A 24,001-nucleotide genomic window follows, 5' to 3' on the forward strand; every position below is an offset into this window, starting at 1 on the left:
GCGATTCCGAATAATTGTTGCTATGATTACAACCACCGAGAAAGGAGGGATATCGTTTGATCGCTTTGGTTGAAAAGACACTACCCTTTTGCCTTTTATACTTTGGATTTTTCTCTAAAAATCCACTAACTGAAAGGAAAACGTAAATCAGGTCAGAATTCGGCAGTGATCCCCGAAAAATCGACGCCACAATGTCTGGCTAGATCTTTTTGGAGAACCCCCTTTGAAAAAAAAAAACGACAATCTCAAACGCGACTTCAAAATCGGGGGGAATTCATCCATACGTCGGTTTCCAACGAGAAGTGTGTGTGTGTTTACAAAATGATTCAAAGTTTACTACTAAATAGTGGACTCTCGGGAAAAAAATGATTCAAACTATAAACACTGCAGCTCGTGTTTTTTTCTTCACGCGCTCTCTCGTTTTCGTTTTACTAGCAAAGTTTGTATTCGGAATTATAACAAAAGAGGTGTGAAGTGATTCAGATCGGCAACGAGAAAACATAGAGAATGTTTGTAAATCAAATTCAGCAATAATACTGATTGTTTTAAGTCGCAACCATTTTAAAAATTCTCTGAAAAAGTTTCAGCACATCCAAATCGATTATCAGGAATGCAACTGCAATCTGGATTGTCTTATAATAAGTGAACAATCAATTAAAAATCTACGTGGTAGCTGAGCATTTTACCCCTCAAACCTGGAGCAAACTACCTCGACCCTCGGCAACACAAAAATGTGACGAAGGAATCTTCCAATTTGTACTGACGTTTTACATGGAAATGCAATAAAAAGTAGCTCGTCATTGGCAAAATTGGTATAAGGTTTTATTTTTCTTGGGCTATCGTCATTGTCAGGCTGGATTTTCCCTTCTCAAAATGAATCGTAAACAAAGTTGTCCAATCATTACTTCGAAAACTGGTTATAGGTTTATCCGGTCTTGGCCTCTAAGGCAAGGTTATTTATTTCTTTCTGTTTTATTGACAAATTTCAACCTAGATGACGGAGGTTTGCCGATAAACATTCCATTCCTATTGAAAGGTTTGAATTTTTTTTTCTAAAGGAAGGAACTGACTTTAATTTGAATTTAATTTCGGTGTAACTTTTTAGATTCTTAGCTACACTAATGATAAATGATGACTTCAAATTTTTGATTCGCAACACTTTTCTCAATTGTTGATGTTAATTCAAACATGACCACTTTTTCCTGCCCTGATAAACTTGGCCTAGGATCATCAATCAAAGTGTATTTGACGAGGCTATAGTGTTAGTGTTAATTGAAAAAAAAACTAAACGCACCAATTCAAAGAACCCTTCCAAAAGATAATTACGAGAACTTGGCCTCGCTCGTATGAATTACAATCAAAAACGTCTAGCCGGTGTCTTGTAAATTACCGTTTATAAATGCCTGGGTGGAACGTCATTTCCCACCTCAGTCGGGTAAGGGAAGCCCTCGAAGTTTTGATCGCATATAACGGAGAATCGACAAATAAAGTGTCTACCCTCAAGTACCGTTGTATCGTTTTAATGCCCCGAAAAGAATCGGAAGGAAAAATCCCAACTAAGAAGGTCTTCACCTTGAGCTTCTTCCTTGGCCAAAGTAGAAGACGGTCTCGAACTTATCGAAGAACCGAACGTGGCATCGATTTGCATTCGGCAATATTTGTGTGCAGTATTAAATTTCCCCATAAAGGATATCAACACAAAAGTGACGTAAAGGCAGGAATTCTAAGAAAGTATTCTAATAATTTATAATTGCTATACTTTGAATTCTTATCTCTCATTTCAAAATTTTCAGATCACTCATTCAAAACGAATATTCAATACTCGGATGCTTGAACTAAATCCATGTACATAATCAAATCTGAATCCAAACTTCTTCCAAAATTAATTCCTATTTCTAATTTTTCATTTCTCATTCTCATTACTCATTTCTCATTTCTCATTTCTCATTTCTCATTTCCCATTTCTCGTTTCTCATTTTTCATGTCTCATTCTCATTGCTCATTGCTCATTTCTCCATTCTCATTTCTCATTTCTCAGTTCCCATTTCTCATTTTTCATTTTTCATTTCTCATTTCCAATTTCTCATTTCTCATTTCTCATTTCTCATTTCTCATTGCTCATTGCTCATTGCTCATTGCTCATTGCTCATTGCTCATTGCTAATTGCTCATTGCTCATTGCTCATTGCTCATTGCTCATTGCTCATTGCTCATTGCTCATTGCTCATTGCTCATTGCTCATTGCTCATTGCCCATTGCTCATTGCTCATTGCTCATTGCTCATTGCTCATTGCTCATTGCTCTTTGCTCTTTGCTCATTGCTCATTGCTCATTGCTCAATACTCATTGCTCATTGCTCATTGCTCATTGCTCATTGCTCAATACTCATTGCTCATTGCTCATTACTCATTGCTCATTGCTCATTGCTCATTGCTCATTGCTCATTGCTCATTGCTCATTGCTCATTGCTCATTGCTCATTGCTCATTGCTCATTGCTCATTGCTCATTGCTCTTTGCTCTTTGCTCATTGCTCATTGCTCATTGCTCATTGCTCATTGCTCATTGCTCATTGCTCATTGCTCATTGCTTATTGCTCATTTCTCATTTCTCATTTCTCATTTCTCATTTCTCATTGCTCATTTCTCATTTCTTATTTATCATTTCTTATTTCTCATTGCTCATTTCTCATTTCTTATTTCTTATTTCTTATTTCTCATTTCTCATTTCTCATTTCTCATTTCTCATTTCTCATTTCTCATATCTCATATCTCATATCTCATATCTAATATCTCATATCTCATATCTCATATCTCATATCTCATTTCTCATTTCTCATTTCTCATTTCTCATTTCTCATTTCTCATTTCTCATTTCTCATTTCTCATTTCTCATTTCTCATTTCTCATTTCTCATTTCTCATTTCTCATTTCTCATTTCTCATTTCTCATTTCTCATTTCTCATTTCTCATTTCTCATTTCTCATTTCTCATTTCTCATTTCTCATTTCTCATTTCTCATTTCTCATTTCTCATTTCTCATTTCTCATTTCTCATTTCTCATTTCTCATTGCTCATTTCTCATTTCTCATTTCTCATTTCTCATTTCTCATTTCTCATTTCTCATTTCTCATTTCTCATTTCTTATTTCTCATTTCTCATTTCTCATTTCTCATTTCTCATTTCTCATTTCTCATTTCTCATTTCTCATTTCTCATTTCTCATTTCTCATTTCTCATTTCTTATTTCTCATTTCTCATTTCTCATTTCTCATTTCTCATTTCTCATTTCTCATTTCTCATTTCTCATTTCTCATTTCTCATTTCTCATTTCTCATTTCTCATTTCTCATTTCTCATTTCTCATTTCTCATTTCTCATTTCTCATTTCTCATTTCTCATTTCTCATTTCTCATTTCTCATTTCTCATTTCTCATTTCTCATTTCTCATTTCTCATTTCTCATTTCTCATTTCTCATTTCTCATTTCTCATTTCTCATTTCTCATTTCTCATTTCTCATTTCTCATTTCTCATTTCTCATTTCTCATTTCTCATTTCTCATTTCTCATTTCTCATTTCTCATTTCTCATTTCTCATTGCTCATTTCTCATTTCTCTTTTATCATTTCTCATTTCTCATTTCTCATTTTTTCGTTTCTCATTTTTTCATTTCTCATCTTATTTTAAATTTTCGTAACTCATTTTTCGTTTCTCATTTTTCTAATTTATTTCTCGTTTCTCATTACTCAATTCGATCTCAACTATCGTTTTTCAATTCTAGATTTTCATTCGCAATTTTCAAGCTTTATTCTCTATTTCAATTATCAATGCTTCATCTCGATACTCCATCTCAATACTCAATCTCGATTTTGCATCCTAATTTTCAACGTCAAATTTTAATACCTGATTCTCAATCTTTATTGCTTATCTCAATTTAAAAATAAAACTTTTATTTATCATTTCTCAATTCAAGTCCCCATTCTCAATTTTCGAATTTCGGTTCTAAATTCTAAATTCTTCAATCTCAATTCCCACCCACAAAATAATACAAAATCTCAAATCTCAAACTCAATTCTCAATCTGAATTTTCAGTTCTAAATTCCCAATCTCAATTCTCAATCTTAATTCTCAATTTCAACTCTCAATCTCAATTCTCAATCTCAATTCTCAATCTCAATTCTCGATCCCAACTCGCAATCTCAATTCTCAATTTCATTTTTCAATCTAAATTCTCAATTCTCAATTCTCAATCTCAATTCTCAATTTCAATTTGCAATCTCAATCCTTAATTTCAATTCTCAATCTCAATTCTCAATCTCAATTCTCAATCTCAATTTTCAATCTCAATTCTCAATCTCAATTCTCAATCTCAATTCTCAATCTCAACTCTCAATCTCAATTCTCAATCTCAATTCTCAATCTCAATTCTCAATCTCAATTCTCAATCTCAATTCTCAATCTCAATTCTCAATCTCAATTCTCAATCTCAATTCTCAATCTCAAATCTCAATTCTCAATCTCAATTCTCAATATCAATTCTCAATCTCAATTCTCAATCTCAATTCTCAATCTCAATTCTCAATCTCAATTCTCAATCTCAATTCTCAATCTCAATTCTCAATCTCAATTCTCAATCTCAATTCTCAATCTCAATTCTCAATCTCAATTCTCAATCTCAATTCTCAATCTCAATTCTCAATCTCAATTCTCAATCTCAATTCTCAATCTCAATTCTCAATCTCAATTCTCAATCTCAATTCTCAATCTCGATTCTCAATCTCAATTCTCAATCTCAATTCTCAATCTCAATTCTCAATCTCAATTCTCAATCTCAATTCTCAATCTCAATTCTCAATCTCAATTCTCAATCTCAATCCTCAATCTCAATTTTCAATCTCAATTCTCAATCTCAAGTTCCAATCTCAATCTCAGTTCTCAATCTTAATTCCGTTTCTCAATTCTCAATCTCAATTCTCAATCTCAAGTCTCAATCTCAACTCTCAATCTCAATCTCAATTATCAATCTCAATTCTCAATCTCAGTTCTCAATTCCAATTCTCAATCTCAATCTCAATTCTCAAACTCAATTCTCAAACTCAATCTCAATTCTCAATCTCAATTCTCAATCTCAATTCTCAATCTCAATTCTCAATCTCAATTCTCAATCTCAATTCTCAATCTCAATTCTCAATCTCAATTCTCAATCTCAATTCTCAATCTCAATTCTCAATCTCAATTCTCAATCTCAATTCTCAATCTCAATTCTCAATCTCAATTCTCAATCTCAATTCTCAATCTCAATTCTCAATCTCAATTCTCAATTCTCAATCTCAATTCTCAATCTCAACTCTCAATCTCAATTCTCAATGTCAATTCTCAATTTCAGTTCTCAATCTCAATTCTCAATTCTCAATCTCAATTTTAAATCTCAATCCTCAATTTTAATTCTCAATCTCAATTCTCAATCCCAATCCTCAATCCCAATTCTCAATTCTCAATTCTCAATTCTCAATCTCAATTCTCAATCTCAATTCTCAATCTCAATTCTCAATCTCAATTCTTAATCCCAATTCTCAATCTCAATTCTCAATTTCAGTTCTCAATCTCAATTCTCAATCTCAATCTCAATTTTAAATCTCAATCCTCAATTTTAATTCTCAATCTCAATTCTCTTTCCCAATCCTCATTCCCAATTCTCAATTCTCAATTCTCAATCTCCATTCTCAATCTCAATTCTCAATCTCAATTGAGAACTCATAATTCATAATTATGAATATTGAAAGCAGATCCGTGAATAGAAAATAAATATAATAAAAACAACATGAAATTTACATTAAATTTAATAATCACAGTTTGTAAATTAAAATAATTTTGAATTCCCAAAATAAAATTGAAAATTTAGGAAATGATATTTAAAATTAGGGAAAAAGATTTTGTATCCTTGATAGTTTAAGTTGTCAAAATTTGTACAGAATTTTATAAATTTCATTTTTTATGGCGCCACTTCATAAGAGAATTTTATGGCATACTTAATAGGATTTTTCTGGGTGTAGAAAAAGATCAAAAAACCTGTTCCAGAAAATCTTATATTTAAATTATATTTTTGTCGCCTTGAACTGAGCATTTTTAGAAATCAATCAAAAACAATCTTTTAACATCAAGACGTTGGATTTTAGGTAGTTTTTTTTACGAATTTTAGAAATAATGATTGAACGTAAGCCACTTTTGCGACCAACCCGGCTTATACCTGTCCTGCTGACAGGTAGACCGTCGATTCCGAGTTGTTTATTTGCTTAGGTTCTACGATATGATACGATTCCTTCAAAGGTGGCCGAAAAGATTCCATAAGGAAGGAAGGAAGGAGGAATTGGAAATATTATCGGCCCTAGTCCCTCGGCCAAGAGGGTGAGCAATGGTTTTTATTATTGTTCGCCTCTACTCTTCGCATTAATGATATCATACCTATATAGTTTCCAGAAAAAAATCAATGCGCTTGGCATGTGCTGATATCATGGAAATAGGTTTGTTGGAAGGAAGTGACCGGTCTACCTGTTATCAGCTAAGTTCGATGGTAAATTGCTTCGAAGATGCATAATGAGTCTGGAATTTCCGGTTCCAAATTACTCGTATAATATCAATTTGTTGGAATATTTTTTTCGTTAATTTTATGACGAACCATTACAAATTAAAATAAAACATTAATCTTCACACTTACCTCGTTTCTGCATAAATAGGAACAGCTCGTCCAGGAACTCTTTCCGTTTGGGATCATCGTTAATTTCGTACAGCTGCAGGGGAGAAAAAAAGAGAGAAAAAAAATAAAACGTCAATCAAAACACTAACAAACGGCAGAAGAACAGAAGAACAACAAACACACAGACATCGATGCTACAACAAATTGTCGAGATCACGCAATGTTTTGAGATCCAGGATAATAAAAATAAAAAGAAACAAAGATAGAGAACGCTCGAGCGGCGAGATAAAGATGATAAAGAAATTACAGAACCAACACTCAGGGAATAGAAGAAAGCTCCAACAATAATCGTTCTGCAATACTCAAACAACGCACCCGTTTTGAAATGGATCAAACGAAAAAAAAGTAAAAAGGTAGCTTACGATAACACTTTAATCGGTTTGTAGCAATTACACCCCACCAGAATAAAGAGCACTCGGCTTTGGCAGTCCTCTCCAGGAGAGCTCCAAGATATCACTCGAATCAGGGAGTCAAAACGAGAGCGAGAGAGCCTTATCGGCCACAAAACAAATTGCCGTTTCAACTATAATTGCTATTGGCAGCGCATTAAACTAAAATTTAAATTTATTGCGTGCTCGGAAAAATTATTGCAACAATTTTTTCCACCTTCATTGTACCAGAAACGGAAAACCATTTTTTGCTGCTGCTGCAATTTTTATCGATTGTGTGTTGTGTTGGGGAAAAATTGAAGAGTGAAAACATGCGCTCCCCGCAATTAATTCAGGCTTCTTGAAAGGAAGCACACCAATTGTTTGGCGTACACGTTCAGACCTCTAACTGCGGATAATTTGCCTCAGAAATTACAATAAAAGATAAACGATTGCCAGGCTCCAAACAAACGAAACTTGAAAAAAATGTTTCAGGAGAAAAAAAAAAAAGGCATAGGAAATTATCACCAGAACAATTTTTCCGCACATGAAATTTACATAGCTTAGCGCAGGGCAGGTGGAAGTTTTACCTCAATTTTTGGATGAGGTCTAGAGATCATCCAACAGCCTAAATGGGACCTTGGGGCAGATTGTCGAGACATGATTCTGACTTCAGGTTTTTTTCTCGTTTAATTTTCCTTCATATCAATCGGCTCAACGAGTCAGTCAGCCAGTCGGCTTCGAAATTGACAATTTCAAAAAACACCTCCCGGTGAGTGAACGGTCGGTTTCAAGTTTCAGATAAATTGAAAACATCGAAAAAAAAATGGCCGCCCTAATGTCAGTCAGCCGTCGTCGATAAAAAGGGCAGCCGCTGCCTCCAACGACAGGGTGCAAAACAGAGGAATGGGAAAATGAAAAATCGATTTTTCCTCGTGGTTTTAGAATTTTCATAATGACTGATGGACTCTCTTCTTCTGGTTTGATGAGGTGCCGCGTTTTTTTTTCCGCGCCTGATGATATAAATAAGCTTGGGTCCGAGGAAAAATCTGTTACATGCGTTTGAAATTCAACGGTGGTGACAATAATATCCAAAGCATCTTTTTTTTTGTGATTCTTGTCTGTGGTCTAATGAGGAATTTCAAAGCAATCTAATGTGAGATTTTTTCTTGACTGGGGATGTGCGCTGTCAGTTGGTCATTGAACGATCAATCAGAGAGCTGGGTGAATTTTGGGAATTATGACATCTCTATCTTGATGATAGAAGTAGCACTAGGAGTGTTAGGGTTTGGTTTTCGGGTCACCAAGTTAGTCAGTACTAAGACCGTGATTGACATATCCTGTTTCACTTTCTGAGAAAGAAAATTCGATGAAAGAGGTATTATTTATTCTTAGATTTTAGGATGGCTAAGAGTAGTTTGGATTGAGAGTGTAGCGCGTCAGTTGACACTCATAGAAAGTGAGTGACAAAAGACCCTAGTGAGATCCCTTGAAAACTTCCATACATTACGTAACACCTTCTGAGTGTCTCTCATCCTGTTAACGAAAAACTCCAATCAGCATCACCATGACAGCTTAGCTGCGGAAACCCAATAACAAATCGACTCCTTTCACCAATCAATGACGAACTATGCAAACAAATCAGCGCCGCTGAAGGTCAAGATGCCAAAACCATACCGTTTATTTCGCTCTAATTTGAACTCCCTCCTCCCCCGAGAAGAACGTCAAAATCAGCTTGGGTGATCCATCAACCCGATGGCTTCCATCATCGATCGCTCGTGATCAACATCGAAAGGTTGATTTACGCAAACGAAAGAGACTAGAAATCTAGGCTTCAGTTGGCGCCATGTGGCTTTATAGAGACTATTTCCGTTCCTCTGGCTCATCTAATCAAACTGAGTGATAATTTCTCAACCATCAACAACAACAACAACTGCGCAAGGGTATCAATCTATCGGCCAAGTTTCGCTCATCAACGGGCACCATTTGAAGGCTGAGTGCGTGCCTGTGATCGTAAGACTTTGCCAAACCGAACACACCGATTCCAGTATGAATGGATGGACTTGAACTGGGTTATGATTGATGATTCGATCTCCGCGGGTACTATAGCGAGGTATTTATCACTTTTCCAGTAAAGGGGTTTTGATCGACCGTAATTGCATTTCTGTTCGATAGGGAATTCAAATCAAGCTGTGGCTGATGAGAGCTTTATGATGAAAAGGCTTTCAGCCAATGAAAAATATTAGAAATAATAAACCAACAAAAGTTATATCGTAAGTGTTTTTTTCTAAAAATTAATATCTACGAGCCCAATGAATTAAACCAAAAATACGTGGATTTTCGAAAATTTAATTAAGTAGACGGATAAATCCAACTCCGGTGATTTATTTTACTGATTAGCTGAACTATCCTTCAATACAGGCTCTTTAGACATTACACGTCTTTGAAGTCCTTGGCCACTCGAAATAAAAATCCCATGCTTTTAGAAGCTTGTTGTTCGCTCTTGTTGTTCGTATGTGTTTTGAACTCTAGCTTACTTCGTGTGAAAAGGCTGCCGTCTTCGTGAGCAACTGATGACTGCACATTTACTATGATTCAAAGGTAGGCTGTTGATACCACTACTGTGCGAGTAGATTGAACTGGTTTGCAGGAAATCAATGTCGTCCTGTCGTTTCGGGCCTCCGAGGAGTGAGAACGCATCGTTAGAATGAATTGAAAAGATAATCGGTCCTAGGTGACTACCTTGGGGCTCACCGGAGGAGGCAGAAAAGTGGAGGAGTAGAGAGGGATTTTTTGAGCTGTGCCGCTTCTTTAGATATGACCGCATCCTCAGAAAATCGTTTCCGAGGGCGCAGAGAGACCTTACTTAGAATATGCAGCGAAAAAATAACTCCGCCAGGGAGACATCTCCGGTGCAATCAGGGGGCAAGTACAGCACCGCATACGTAGACTTTTCGGTTGCCAAGATCGATGCGAGTCCACATAAGTTCCAAGTCGTGCTAGGAGTCATTCTCAATGGGCAGTGCATGGAAATTGGATATATCAGCAATTAAAACTCCATCTCCAGTGGTCTTTTCGCTATTACGAGAACTGCGGTCACAACGAAAGACTACGTAATCTAATCCAGATATCTGACTCGAGATGCTACGGTCGTCCAACCATGTTTCCGTGAAAGCGACGACGTCGTAGTAGGAACAAGAGCTGGCGAGCAGAGAATCTGCTAGACAGGAGTTTAGTACATGGTGATCTATTCATAAGATGCCATCGTAGAACTAGAGCCTCGATCGCTGGAAGGAAAGGAACCATCAGGCGGAGGAATGCGTTCAAGAGGGCCATACTTGCCTTAGCTCACAGGCTAAAGAACCCCTAGGCCACAGACGAACTCAGGGCTGGGACGACTGATGACGTTGATGGAAATCAACGCGACTGAGTTGAAGGGAATAAGGGTCTTCGTTGGAGCTGATACGTTACGTCCCGATGATGAAAGCCAAATGCTTGTTGAGTTAGCAAGTATAGCATGTTGATAGGCGTCAATGGTAGAAGCAGGGGTACCCAAAGACCGTTGTAGGGATCTGTCAATTGGTAGAATTGAATCCGAAGGGTACTCAGGACGGGGACGACTGATGACGCTGGCTGGAAACGGCCAGAGTTCGGAGGTCACCAAAAGGCCAAGCAAATTGACCGTCTCGGGACGCAATCTGTTGTAAGGCGCGATCATGTAAAGAGTATTGCAAGTTCTCGAACAGAATGAATACTTGCCGTTGATAACCGGTCGGAAAACCTCGTCACCGCAGTCGAACTCAAGGCCGAGACGACTCAAGACGTTGGTAGAAATCAGCGCGACTGAGTCTGTGGGGTCAGTGGTCTCCAAAGTGCTTAAACCGTTACGTCTTGGGGTAGAAACCCTACTAGCAAACACTTGAGGCTGAGGCCGCGAGGGACTCGTTGTCGAAAAACGATGGATTTTTAATTTAACTCATGGAAGTTAAAGATGAAGTGAGCGAGGAAATGGGACAGCAGATATCGACTAGTTTTTGGATTCAAGATCCTCAAACTCTCAAAACAGAATCCCAGCGGGCCAGGTTCTAGGGGAAAAAGCGGCGTCTTTAAGGTTGGGATCAACTCCCACCTTGAATGAAATGGACCTTATAGCGTGTTTACGGCGACATCCTTCCGTACCAATAGAAGAACTACGGTAGATTCACACTGGAGACATTCCGTGACGAGTTCTTCGATATCTCTAGCTGTGATGGCATTTTGTAACCTGGCAAAGTAGACCCAATTTTTTTCTCCCTAGGCGCAACAGTGGCTATGGATTGAACGATGACTTTTTGAGTACCCACACAGGAGGCTTGAGTGGGTGGTTCAATTCGCCGTCGCTTGTTTGTAGGGGTGCTAAGACCAGGCCAACGGCCAGACATGCGACGGTCGTTAATGAGTTTGTCCAATTTTCGGTGCGTTATGGCTAATTCCGACTGATGTAAGAAGCCCAGCGCACTTAAAGCAATATTGTCAATGCAGTTGAAATCCGAAGTTTTCGCGCTGGTGATTGGCAACCTTGCCAACCAGCGACGATGAACAATTCTTCAAGCACCTCAGCAATTGGCAACCCGTTCTTTTGTTTTGTTTCGACACTCGGAAGATGTTTGAAAGATGTCTGGTCAATATGAAATGTCGTCAGTGATGTCGCCAGTCATGTCGCCGTCGCTGATGTTGACGAAAACTCCGGTTTGGGGATTTAGCGACAATATTTACGCCAAAGTACAGAAACATTGAGAAATTATGCTGTCGGAATTTCTTGAGGGTTGACATTTGAGACACTTGAGCCTGCCTTGTTTCCGTATTTTTGATGTGGGAATCTTGCACGAAAAACGCGAAAGTTTCTTTTCACAGTTCACTGTCCGTTTTTGAGGTATCTATGCCTTCACGCTCATTTTTTAATATTCAAAATTAAGTTAGATCGAGGTTCAAAACATAGTTCCATTCTATGAACTTAAAGTAAAGTTCACTTTTTCCTCCTTGCGATGATTCAAAACGGAGTTCGAACTGCTAACTCAAAATTGATCCCTTTTTTTCTCCGGCAAGGGAGCAATGCTGAGTTCGACCTCATGAACTAAAAATTGAACTCTCTTTATTGGACTGAAAATGCTTAGCGAGTTCACTTCGAACCGGAACAGCAACCAACGAAAACGTCGCAAAATCTTGTAGTTCGGTACAATCACCCGAAGATGTATAGAAATTCATAATGGAATGTCCGCCGTTGTCAGCGTAAAATTGTCTCCGCAATGGATCGATGGATGTAACTATTTTACAGGGAGATGTCGCCACCAGCGTGTAGAGCTGTCAAACCTCATGTCAAAGAAAACGACCAGCGTAACATTTCATATGGGCGAAACCAGCTGTTGGCTCTAATCGAGAAAAACGTATTTGAGATTTCCGAACATTTTAGAAATACCTATTAAAAAATCAAGCACTATTTCTTTAAAAACTTATGCTAATTATTCGATTATTGTTCGTTGAATATCAAAAATAGTGCATTTTTTCAGTAAGTTTTTGATATTTGAAAGTTTAGCCCAATCTTGTTTTCTTTATTTCAGTTGTATCTGGAGGATTTCCTCATATGATCGGTCGCTTTTTATCGATTATGCAAATGCATACTTCATTTGGGCCTACTCGAAAAACTAATAATATGCCATTTTACCGTGAGGCGATGTACGGTAAAAAAAGATAGCTCGTCTTATATGTTTATGTAATAAATTATTAATTTGGAATAATAGAATCTTAGTGCTTATAATCTAATTAACTAGGTCTTTATGACCATAATGACTAAAATTTTCATTTCAAGATTCTTATATTTTGTTAACTATACACATAATTCTAATACGACCAACCCAAAAATCTGACTTTTTTATTGTACCGCCATCTGTTAGCAGCAATCAGTTTGTTTGAAAATGCGACAGATGGCATTGCTTTTTCCCTCTATCGGTAGAATAATTCAGAAGGCCCTTAAATTAATCCATTGTCATCATACGGGGAGCGGCTTGGAACGTCCAGAAACTTACGGGTGTTAATTACTTCCCGTGGGAAGTAGCATCCGGAAGTTTTCTTTATAGTTTTGAACAGGAGTGTCAAAACATTCCACCGCTCTATAATTGCAATGCAATTTACCGGAACTGATACATCCGGCTTGAAAAAATTTTAACCATCCTTTAATTCCCTAAAAATTAACAGCCCTCGAATAAAAATGATAAATTTGAGTTCAGCTACCGAAATTAATTTTGAATATGCCTATCAGAATTTAGTTTTGCGATTTCCTGTCGAACTCAAAGTTGGGCGCTGCCACTGAAGTGCTGTGTTTAACCAAAACAACTTAATTTTGAGTTTAAACTAAGGAGCGTGTTGTTGATAGCGGATCAAATCAAACAGCGGGAAAATATGCAGCGCAAAACTTTTAGCAAGAAAATCCGTCACGGGGGACACTTATCGAGCAAGATACCACTACACATGGCCGCACCAGTTGGAAACAGATTCACAGAACACAAAAGGGACGAGTTAAACGGCGATAAACTCGACGGGAAAACGATTTAGAAACAGCGCGCAGTAAGTACACAAATGCAAAAATTTGTTAATCGTCTTTGTGACAATTATATCATCAAGCAAAGATGATTTTTAGGACGGGTGAAACACAGTATTAAAAAAACTCTTGAGTTGAAATACTAGTGTAGCAAATTAGACATCCCCTGGAGATGATTCTGACAAATAAATAGTGTGTGTCGTTGTGTACAACATGATAGTGAAAGGATTTTTTTATGATACTTGGCCGGAATGCAAACGATTTTGTGCCAAATAAAATATAGGTTAATAACCGTTGTCGTTGAGTCCTACACGTCAATTTTGCAAACTTTCATAAAATTTAGCGGAGTACATTTCTCAACACGCATTTGTTTATTCACTATTAGAAACTTATTTTACAACATGTCATCAACTTTTTATGGCTCAAGTTAGCTGATAACAGACTCCCGTATCCATAAAAAGGCATAAAAAGACTACAACCGAAAGCTAGGCAACTTCCCATATTTGAATGTTGCAGTCAAATCGGCACCAAGAAAGTTACGAGTCGTGGGAAAGTATAAACGTGTCACATTGATGATGAATTTGCTCCTCCATTATCGGAGAGCCCCAGTATGAATGCAACCGAAGACGATTTTTTTTTTCATTTTCCTGAAGAGCCTGTTACACCTTGAGTTCCGTATCTTCTCAAACCGAACATGCTTGTTACATGCGCCCGGGGAAATCACTCACTGTAGTGACGTAATTTATGAACGAACATGTCCCATTAAAGCCATCAAATTATCACCTCACTCGGGCAGAAAAATTATCATTTTTCCAGTACCCAGGCGGCAGGTACGCATCCTAAAAAGTTACCGGCAATCGTCGTTTTACATTTGCGGTTACCTTGTTTCGCCCCATTGGAAAATTATCTTCTCAGACGCTTCCGAGTGGCGGCGCTGCCTCGCGCGCGGAAAATGGTTTTGCGGTTTTCCGCTAACCCAAATTATCAACAATGCTTGTGACGGAGACGACGATGCGCGGTGAACCGTGGGAGACAGTTTTTCACTGAAAACCAGCGAACGATATGGTCGACTCCTCAAATGTGATGGGAGCCAATTTAATGGAATATTTAACTTTTTTTTTAAATGCTTTCGTTGGAAACCATTTCAATTTTGCAACGGATAATGGGGACAAAATGTAACACTCATGTTAAAGGGGGTAAATGACTTTAACGCTAGTTAGACTTTTGCGAAGAGATTTTCAAACTTTGAATACAAATATTGAATAAAGAAACCTTGTCAGCAATCAAAGTTTTTGAAACCCAGAGCAAATTGCTTAAAGGTTATCAACCATTCGTGTTTTTCACAAAGTTTAAATTTGGTTGGGTAAATAGTAGCAGCATTATAATTAAGTTCGTGTAGGTATTTTGTTTTGAGCGTGTCCATTTTAGTTAACAAAAAACCAAAGATAAGTGTTTAACGATAAGAGTGTAACTGTCAATCGCAAACATGGTGAAACAAAACAAACAATAAGTAACAAACGAAAGCAACATCCACGGGGGGAAACAATTTAAACGCCAAGATTCACCATTGCTATGGTAAAATTGTGAACGATAACCGTTATTTGTAGACATTCCGGAGCTGAAGCCAGCAAATAGGAGAAAATTTAGTGCTGATTTGCTGAATAGGAAACGGGAGATTGTGAATGATTAACCGCCCCAGTATAGTAGTAACAATGTCAAGACTGAACGGAGACAAAGGTTAGAGAACGCGCCGATTTATAGAAGACGAAAAGAAGGAACGCGAACGTTGAAGACTGATTTGTAGGTGTTCAAAAAGACCACTACTTTGAGTTCACAGACGGTGGAACTTGTAACAGAGAGAAGGCAACGGCCCTTATTTAACCGGGTTGTTTTTGAAGAGCTGAATTTTTTTTCAGGACTCGTTTTTTTTGTGCCGCTTCAGGCTTTTTCGAATCTCGTTTTTGAAAACGGAATTCCTGACGCCGTTAGGTTCCATCGGTATGGATCCAGCCGGAAGCAGTCTAAGGAGGTGCTCCGGGAATGCAAAAATCAGACAGGGTTGCCAGATATTCCCGTGATATTCAGCTGTGATAAACCTATGCCATGCGATAGTTGTGATATGGTGGTTGTGTGCTTGATTGGGTTAGGTTTTTAAAATGTCTTCCCGCATACTAAAAAACCATAGCTTAAACAGTCTAAACGAAACATCTACGGCTTCAGAAATAGTGACTGTATCTGTAAAGGCAGCTGTTTTATTGAACTTTAGTTCGACATTGATAAGAACGAAACATGAACGTTCCTGTGGAAAAGTGATGGTATCAGGAAAGGTGATAGAATGGTTGGACGATTTCCTTTAATTTATCTTTAATCGTTAAAAGGATTTCGAACCATTATCCTTACCGTTCATTTCTTCTGTCATACGCACGTCAAAAATGAAAAGAACACCGACCAGAGATGCCAAATGATTTAACACAGAAATCAGTACTTTTTTATGGAAATATCTTTGAAATTTCCTACGACTCTAGAATACTTTCAACGACAATGATTGAATTTTGAAGCTACATATTACATCATACAAAACAAAGGTGACTTAATTACACTACACCACATTCATTCTTGTATGAATAAAATGCGTACTAAGTATTCTTAAGGTGTTAAGTTCAGACTCTCAGTGAAGCTGTTTTTATTAATGTTTTCGTCGGCAATCGTGTTTTTAAGATGTTTGCAAAAACTTCCAAAATACGCGTTGAATTTAATATTTCACATTCGTTAATCAAGATGCCATGTTATAGTTTTTCAAACATCTGCATTTATGAATATGAAAAAAACTATATATATATGACCAATAGGCTTACCGATCATATGAATATAGCAAGCAGCAAATACAAGGAAAAAAATAAAAAGGCAATGATGGACGTACATGGGAATAACATTCAGAAAAATGAAGCAAATCAACAGATCAAAAAGTCAAAGAGACATAATTAAAAATATCTTTTAAGATAATCCAGCCCAAGTTCCCATGTACGGGGGATAGTGGAGGGCCATCATCATCATCATCATCATCATCAGTATCTCTTTTTGAGAATAAGTGAAAAGTATATTGCTACCACCCTTATTTAATAAGATTTTGCATAAAAGAATTGATCAGGTTTTTGAATGTATGAAAATATTTGGAAAAGTCTACAAAGTTCATCAATGAGATTATAGGAAAAGCGATATGCCTGGCACCACTGCCCACAGCCGGAAAGTTTGTGTTTTGGAATTGCGTTCCAGCCGTCTCTGTTCTCGCGGTTTTTGATTCATTCCGGTTTTAAAACGTAACATTTATTGTTCAACTGATTCTAATATAAATAAATACCGCAAAACAGAAATCATTAGACACATCACGTAAGTTGTTGATAAAATCTCCTTATACTTTCAATACTTATACACCGTTTTTCGTTTTCAGATACTCGTCGATTTTGCATAGGAGTAATGACGGCCAAAAAAAATTTGACCCGCTGGGGAGAACCTAATCCCATCCGATGCGATCAGCCCTATTGGCGGTGCTTTAAAACTCCTGCGACCTGCTCCGCCCCGTTACTGCAGAATATTCACCGTCGGAAGAAGGAACCTTTCAATGAGGACTTGATGTGAACTGAGATGGTATAGTTCTCTTTCCGGAAGGGTATTCAACGGCGCTGACCGTTCCAAAAGGAGGATAGATAATGTGGTTAATGTGATGTTAATAATTGTGAAATCTCAATGAAGCAATCAATTAAAATCATTGTTTTTTAAACCATACATTATGTGTTTTTCATTTTGCAAATAAAAACAAACAAAAAACTTAAGCATGTGTGTGTGCTTTATTAAAGTACGGTTCAGAGAAAAGTCTGAATAATGTTGGAGGGAACGACGTGTCAGATTGGTAAAAAACCATAACTGTAAATGTTTCTTTACAAGAAAACTTTTAGAAAAAACTGTAACAGTTATTGTTTGATGAACGAAAAACGTTTTCCATAAGCAGATTTTGGATCTTAACCTTACTGTTTGTAGTATAGTTCTTCCATACAACTGTTTTAACAGTTTTAAACAGTAACATAACTTAACGCCATATTCAACAGACCGTCGTTTTGGAATTCAAGATAAGTGCAATGTTTTTTATGGTTTCAGATATCATTTTCTAAACGTTTTTTTACGCTTTATCTAATCGTTTTATAACTACTACAGGAACAGTTATGTTACAATATTTTCGTATTCGGGTTGTGAAAGTAAAATATTGTAATAACTACAAAACTTGGGTTCTCTCATGTTTGTGTTTTGTATAAAAGTTAGCCGAAGGCAGGGGTGCTCAACTTGTTTTATGGTATTCCTCTAGAATCTTTTTTAGACCTTTCTATACACTTCAAAAGTTTAATGTCAAAATCATGACGCCGTAAAACCGTAGATGAACTTTTTGTGCCTGTTGTTGTATTAGTGAGGCCCTTGCTTCAATGAAGTCCAACTTTAAGAACTATAAAATGGCCAAGATTAGGAACAAAGAGCATCACAGTCAGTAGTAAATAATCATATTTGTCGAGGAACTTCGTGCATTTCGGGGACAAAAGTGCATTTCGAGTATATTTACCTACATTGGGAGCTTTTATGCTCCTTGGGTATCTAATATATAAAGATGAGTTGGACTATATATGTTTGTTTGTTTGTATGCACCTTATACAAATCGACACCGCTTAACCGATCAGCCTGAAATTTGGTACAGACATGTATTTGGACCAGGGTAAGGTTTTAGTGATAGTTCTGAGCCCCTCCCACTTAAGAAAAGGGACCCTCCCATACAACTTTCGTTTTTATTCCCACAAATCAAAAGTCATGGCACCCATTTGGCAGCCGATTTTCGATTCCTTTGGCGGGTTGTTTTCACCATCACCATGGGACGGGCGTAAGAAACGACTATCCAGAGTTCACGTGTACTGGAAAGCAAATCAATGCTTGCTGAGCGTTGATTTGAAAGGGGAAATTTTGGCGGGTGTTTTTTCTTCCTTTTAATGTTCAAAGCACGTGATGCCGGTGCGAGACATTTAGATGCATTTATGAGCTTACATTTTGGATTGAAAAATATAACTAGCCTGTTAGAGTATATTGACTAGAATTGAAATGGCTTTCAATGTGCGTTTTACCGCCTCGGGGGGGCTTTGAGGGTCTACAAAAAAATAAAGGGAACGAAACAGTGAACAATAAATTGACTTCTTCAACTGGATAACTATTTGGACTGTGTGCTGAAAAATTAATGAACCGATTTTCATGAATTCCAGCTTTTAAGAGCCAACCATTTCCATATTATTGGAATTGCTCATAAAGAAAGAAAAAATTATGAGATTCAGAGTTATAAGTCCAAGGCTGCAAAATTTCAACGTTTCGATAGCTTTCAAAGAATTTAAACGAGGGATAAGGAAATTGATTAGATAAATGATGAGATATATAAATCAGAGGTATTATACAATTCAATTTCATTGACCAATTTTTAACTTTTGAGTTATCATTGATGTCCAATGTGGTCGATTCTACCATCCAAATTTGAGAAAACTTATTGAAAAACTGTTTAGTACTGCGAATTCATCCAATGATCTCTTAAAATTTTAACATTGATTACTTTTCAAAATAATTAATGGGATGTTTGTGCCCAAGAAAAGACAAATTGAAGGGGAACTCCAATTTAACCTTTTTCACAACATTGAAATGGTGATTTCAGTTCTGAGATGTTTTGTTTTCGATAACTCCAAAAAACTATTAGTGGAACTTTCAACATTTAAGGTAAGCTAATAATAAAAAAAAAAGTGTGAATTTAAAAAGCGGAAAAATACACACATACAACTGAAAACATGCATAGTGAGTTTTCAACATGGCCCAACAAAGCTCGGAGGTCTTTTTAGAAATTTCCAAGTAAATAAAACTTAAATATACCATTGTACAGGGATATCATCCATCTTGAAAAGTGGGATAATCTCCAACAGACATTTTCATTAGATAAGGGATGGGAAAGATAAAAAAAACAGTATAATCTGTTGAAGATAATAATATAAGGCCAAATTTTTTAGATGATGATTGTAAGAAATGTTTTTTGTGAAAGGATGAATTAGCATTCAAGGGGAACTATTTAGAATTTATTTTAATTGAAACCTCATAACTATAAAGTTTCCAATAATGTGAAAACGATTAACACAGTGAATAATCTCAATAAAAACTTTAAAAAGACTAACAAAACTTACATGGCCGAACTTTGGACAAATTTCCAAAAATGATGAATGTAAAGCTTCCCAAATTTCGAAAAGTCAAACGATTGTTTTTGATTAATATTTTATGTTAACCCGAGCAAGGCCGGGTAAATCAGCTAGTACATTATAATGCACATGCACTTTTTTCTCATAGATGCGCCAGTTTTGAAGTTTTCCACGTTCTTAACATCATTAGAATTTTGGCTTCCTATGCACCAAATTGGCTGGGAAATTTGATAACATATCAATCTCATCAACTCGTTCCTAATCGATTACAATTATCTACAAAGTTTTATCCGACCGTTTCAATTTGGTTCCTCAAATCTGGCCGGTTTTTTTTTTTTCGTCATGCGAAAATTGCACAAAACATTAGGAAGACGTTCTTCTCATCCCGAAAGTCAATCACCGGCACGCAACTCGTCTGACTTGTCGATGCAAAAACCGAAACCACAGCCATTGACTCCTGGAGCAAAATCAGAGCCATACCCAGAGGTTGCTCCCGGATAATAACTATAATAAGGGGGGAAATACTCACAGGGCTCCGGCTATAATCACAATAATTTGCCCACTGAGATACACATTAATTATGGCTGCTGTCTCCTTTGCTTAGAAGCTTTGAGAGGGAGCTTCGCGTGTCTAAGATTCTCCGTGAGAATCCTATAAATTACGAAATAAATCGCTCGGCAGCTTAGCAGAGGCTTTGCCGTGGATTGTCTTTTCTCAAGCCTTATCGAAGAAGAAAACCCCATTGAAGGCTGATGTCGATGATATTAGGGATGATGTGGTCAGAAAATGCGTGAGGGTTATTGTGGTCGTGTAATTGAATAACATCATCAAACAAGGGAGCGAACCGGCTAGACAATCTCGCATGCTGTGCAAACAACAAGTTAAGTTTCCCATTCCAGGAGATCGAACCCGGCCAGATCAGCAGATGAAAGTGAGAAAAAAGAAATTAAACGACTTCGTTCTGCCTTGAAGGATTTGAACCCCCGGCAGGAGTAAGAAATTGAAACAGGTTTTTCTTTACCGGTCCCCTTCTTTCCATATTCTGTCAACAGAGCCAAATCGCAAGGATGACGATGCTCCTCCGGGTGACGATGATGGGAAAGCCGAATCATCTCATACCGAGAGCATGAAGAAGATGAAAGGGCAAATAAATTGAACGCGATTAAGCCGGTACTTATTTGCCCTTGTTCAACTGTCGGTCGGGTTTGGTTCGAAGATTGCTGTTCTCCGAAACATCTTCGGACTTCGATGACCGATGAGTGACATCTAACCGGGACATAATCTGCCCGTTATGCCAGGTGATTATGAAGCACTGGTTCAACTGGTCTTGAGGAAATTCCTCAGGGAAAGTCGTTAATTTATTTATAAGCAAAATTTTAAAAGGATGAGGGAACCATGAAAGTTAGAAGAAAGGTGAGAACTTAGTTGGAATTTCATGAGATAAATATGTTCCCCATTTCGCATTCCGTATCAACTTGAATGCATGCCTTCAAAGTTCCATATTGGCTGAATAAAGGTTCCAAAATGGTAAAAAGGTCGTTTCAGCTGCGAATTCTTATCAGAAAATTTTCAACAAAATCAGAGGAATCTATGAAAGTTATACAAAAAAAAATACGAAAACGATTTTACATCGACGTTCGGCCGATAAACTTTCATCGGGCACCCGAATCCGGGGGCTTTCGGACCCCCGAACACAATCAATCACGGACAGATCGGTCCATTCATTGTCGGGTCGAGTTATTAATCGTCTTACCACCAAATACGATCAACGCGCGCTGATCGCCCCTCTTGAGTGGAAGCCAATTTCACCCGGTCGATCGGCGCGGAAAATCAAAAGTAGTTTCAAAGTTCATCGATGGCTATCGAAAAATCTCCGCAACTACCAATCGTTTTGTTGTTTGTTGCTGTGTGTTATGATTGTATAAGAGCGTTGCGATATCCGCCTTGCCTTGTGTTTTCCCCAACATTAGGATCGAATCGGTTTCAGTAAAAACGTGCCTATCGACCCAACCACGGGTAATTACCCTTTCGGAAACCACAGATAGACCTACCAAGGGAGGTAAAAAATACCATATAACGCGCATGATTGATGCCCAATCAGCATCCATCATTAGAAATTATACCGTAGATCAGTTACCGGGAGACAGATAGATGGGCCGAGAGCGAGACCGAGACCCTCGAACCGATAGAAAGCTCCTTCGCGATTTAGGGTTGATGAATCTCGTGATTCGGCTTCGCGATCGAGTGTTCGTACGAGATCGTTACGGTCACGGTAGGTGGAGGAAAATTCGGTCGGCGAGAGGGGAGGAGTAAAGATCATTAATTAAAACTCTTGTTAGACTGTCTGAAGCTTCGGGATCGGCAAGCGGCATCATCGGGCCGGATTTATGCATGAAAGCAGCATAGATTTAGATTAATATCTGGATTAAATTGATTTCCTAGAGACGACTGGAAGTCGGTCGCCGTTCGGTACTTGAAATATATACACACGATTAGACGCAGAGAGCGGAGAGCGAGGAAATCCTCTAAAACATTCGGGATAATGACGGATTATTACACCTCTAATCCCGAGTCGTCGAAAACAAGAGCGTTCAACCGTGTCCACACGGCCAAATTGGATGGGAACAGAGTTTCGGGAGGTCGTTTTTTATCCCTCACCCCAGCAGCCATCATCAGCACCACAGATCCTAACTTTCGATCCGGCTATGGTCGTTTTTTTTACATCTATTCTTCACCGAGCGATTTTCAGCAGCCTCGTACAAGGTAAGCAAGAAACCAAACCAGAAAAAACTGTATCAACCTCTGCGTCCAAATAGGGGAAAACCTCAGGAGAAGAATGCACGGGAAATCGAAGAGAAGCCGAAAAAACACATCTATAAACAACTTCGACAGGGGGCACGTGCAACTACAAAGAACAACAACAGCAAGTCAACACGCACCTTTGGAAGTCAGCCAGGGCCAGGGGAGAATACCTTACTACTTGTTGATGACACACACAATGTTCCTACTGGGTTTTGGAATGTAGGGCAAGGACGCCACCACCAGCCGTGAGGCTGAGAGAGTCGCAAACCCCGAACCGATAAGGATACCAAATACGTACGAATGACCGACCATTCAAAAGCTCTTTTGCGGCACAATAGCGTCAAAAGAATCGAACGAATTCCGGAGCATTTATCTTGAAGGAAACAAATCGGATCGAGGCTACCGGATTTCAACGGTCCTTCGAACCGGATAAACTAACTGTCAGCATCTTCGGCACCTCTGTTTCCTAATTGAGTTCTTTTGTGCGTGTTTTGTTTGGCAATCTTTTTCTTTTTCAGGTTCCAGAAGGGTGACCACAACGCACAATAGGCGGCACCACCGATTAGGGGTTGATTGAGGTGCTGCCGGTTATTTGTTGCTGTTGCGTATGTTTTGGATTTTCACGGTGGATTTGGATTCACCAGATTTGTTATTTTACAATCATTTCAAACGCTTCAGCAATAATTCGAAACACTCTTTGTTCTACCAATCACAAAAATGCTTCAAAATATGACCATCATCCGACTTTGAGTAACAATTTGAAATTATAGGAAATTTTTTTTTTATTTTTTTTTTTTGTAGTGACCCACCACACTCCCCCACACCAAAAGGCTCGATTGAGCCCCCTGGTAATGGACGCTACTGTTCTCAGCACGTCTGGCAGCAATTGGACAAAGAAATATTAAACTTAAAAACGCGAGCAAAATTTTACTCATGCTGAGAACTCAAAATGGTATTAATCTAATGCGAGGAAATGTGACGATACTAATTTAACTAACTTACAACTATGAATCTCAATGGAAAGAGATTTCCTTTTAAGAGATTCACTTTCAATTATACAAAAAAAAATTAAAACATTCTACATCTTAACTAAAATTTACAAAGGATTAACGCTACAAACTAAAAAGTTCTTAAGACTAGCTTTGTTCGACTTGTTTTATCGACTAAGTTTTTCTTTAAATATTTGAAGCAATTTTATTTTGAAAGTTGGGCGACTATTTATTTCTTTTAATTCATTGGGTAAGTTGTTGTA

At 37.8% G+C, this 24,001-nt stretch overlaps 1 protein-coding gene across 1 annotated transcript in view; it reads right to left on the minus strand.

The window, feature by feature from the left end:
- The window catches only part of LOC129752384 (protein dead ringer), a 282,636-nt gene that overhangs the window by 81,984 nt on the left and 176,651 nt on the right, over positions 1-24,001 (minus strand). Inside the window, exon 5 of the mRNA XM_055748174.1 lies at positions 6,710-6,782. Within this exon, the coding sequence (XP_055604149.1) occupies positions 6,710-6,782 (73 nt within the window). The remainder of the gene's footprint in view (positions 1-6,709; positions 6,783-24,001) is intronic.

The sequence above is a fragment of the Uranotaenia lowii genome, chromosome 3 (assembly GCF_029784155.1).
Source record: "Uranotaenia lowii strain MFRU-FL chromosome 3, ASM2978415v1, whole genome shotgun sequence".
Taxonomy (NCBI): domain Eukaryota; kingdom Metazoa; phylum Arthropoda; class Insecta; order Diptera; family Culicidae; genus Uranotaenia; species Uranotaenia lowii.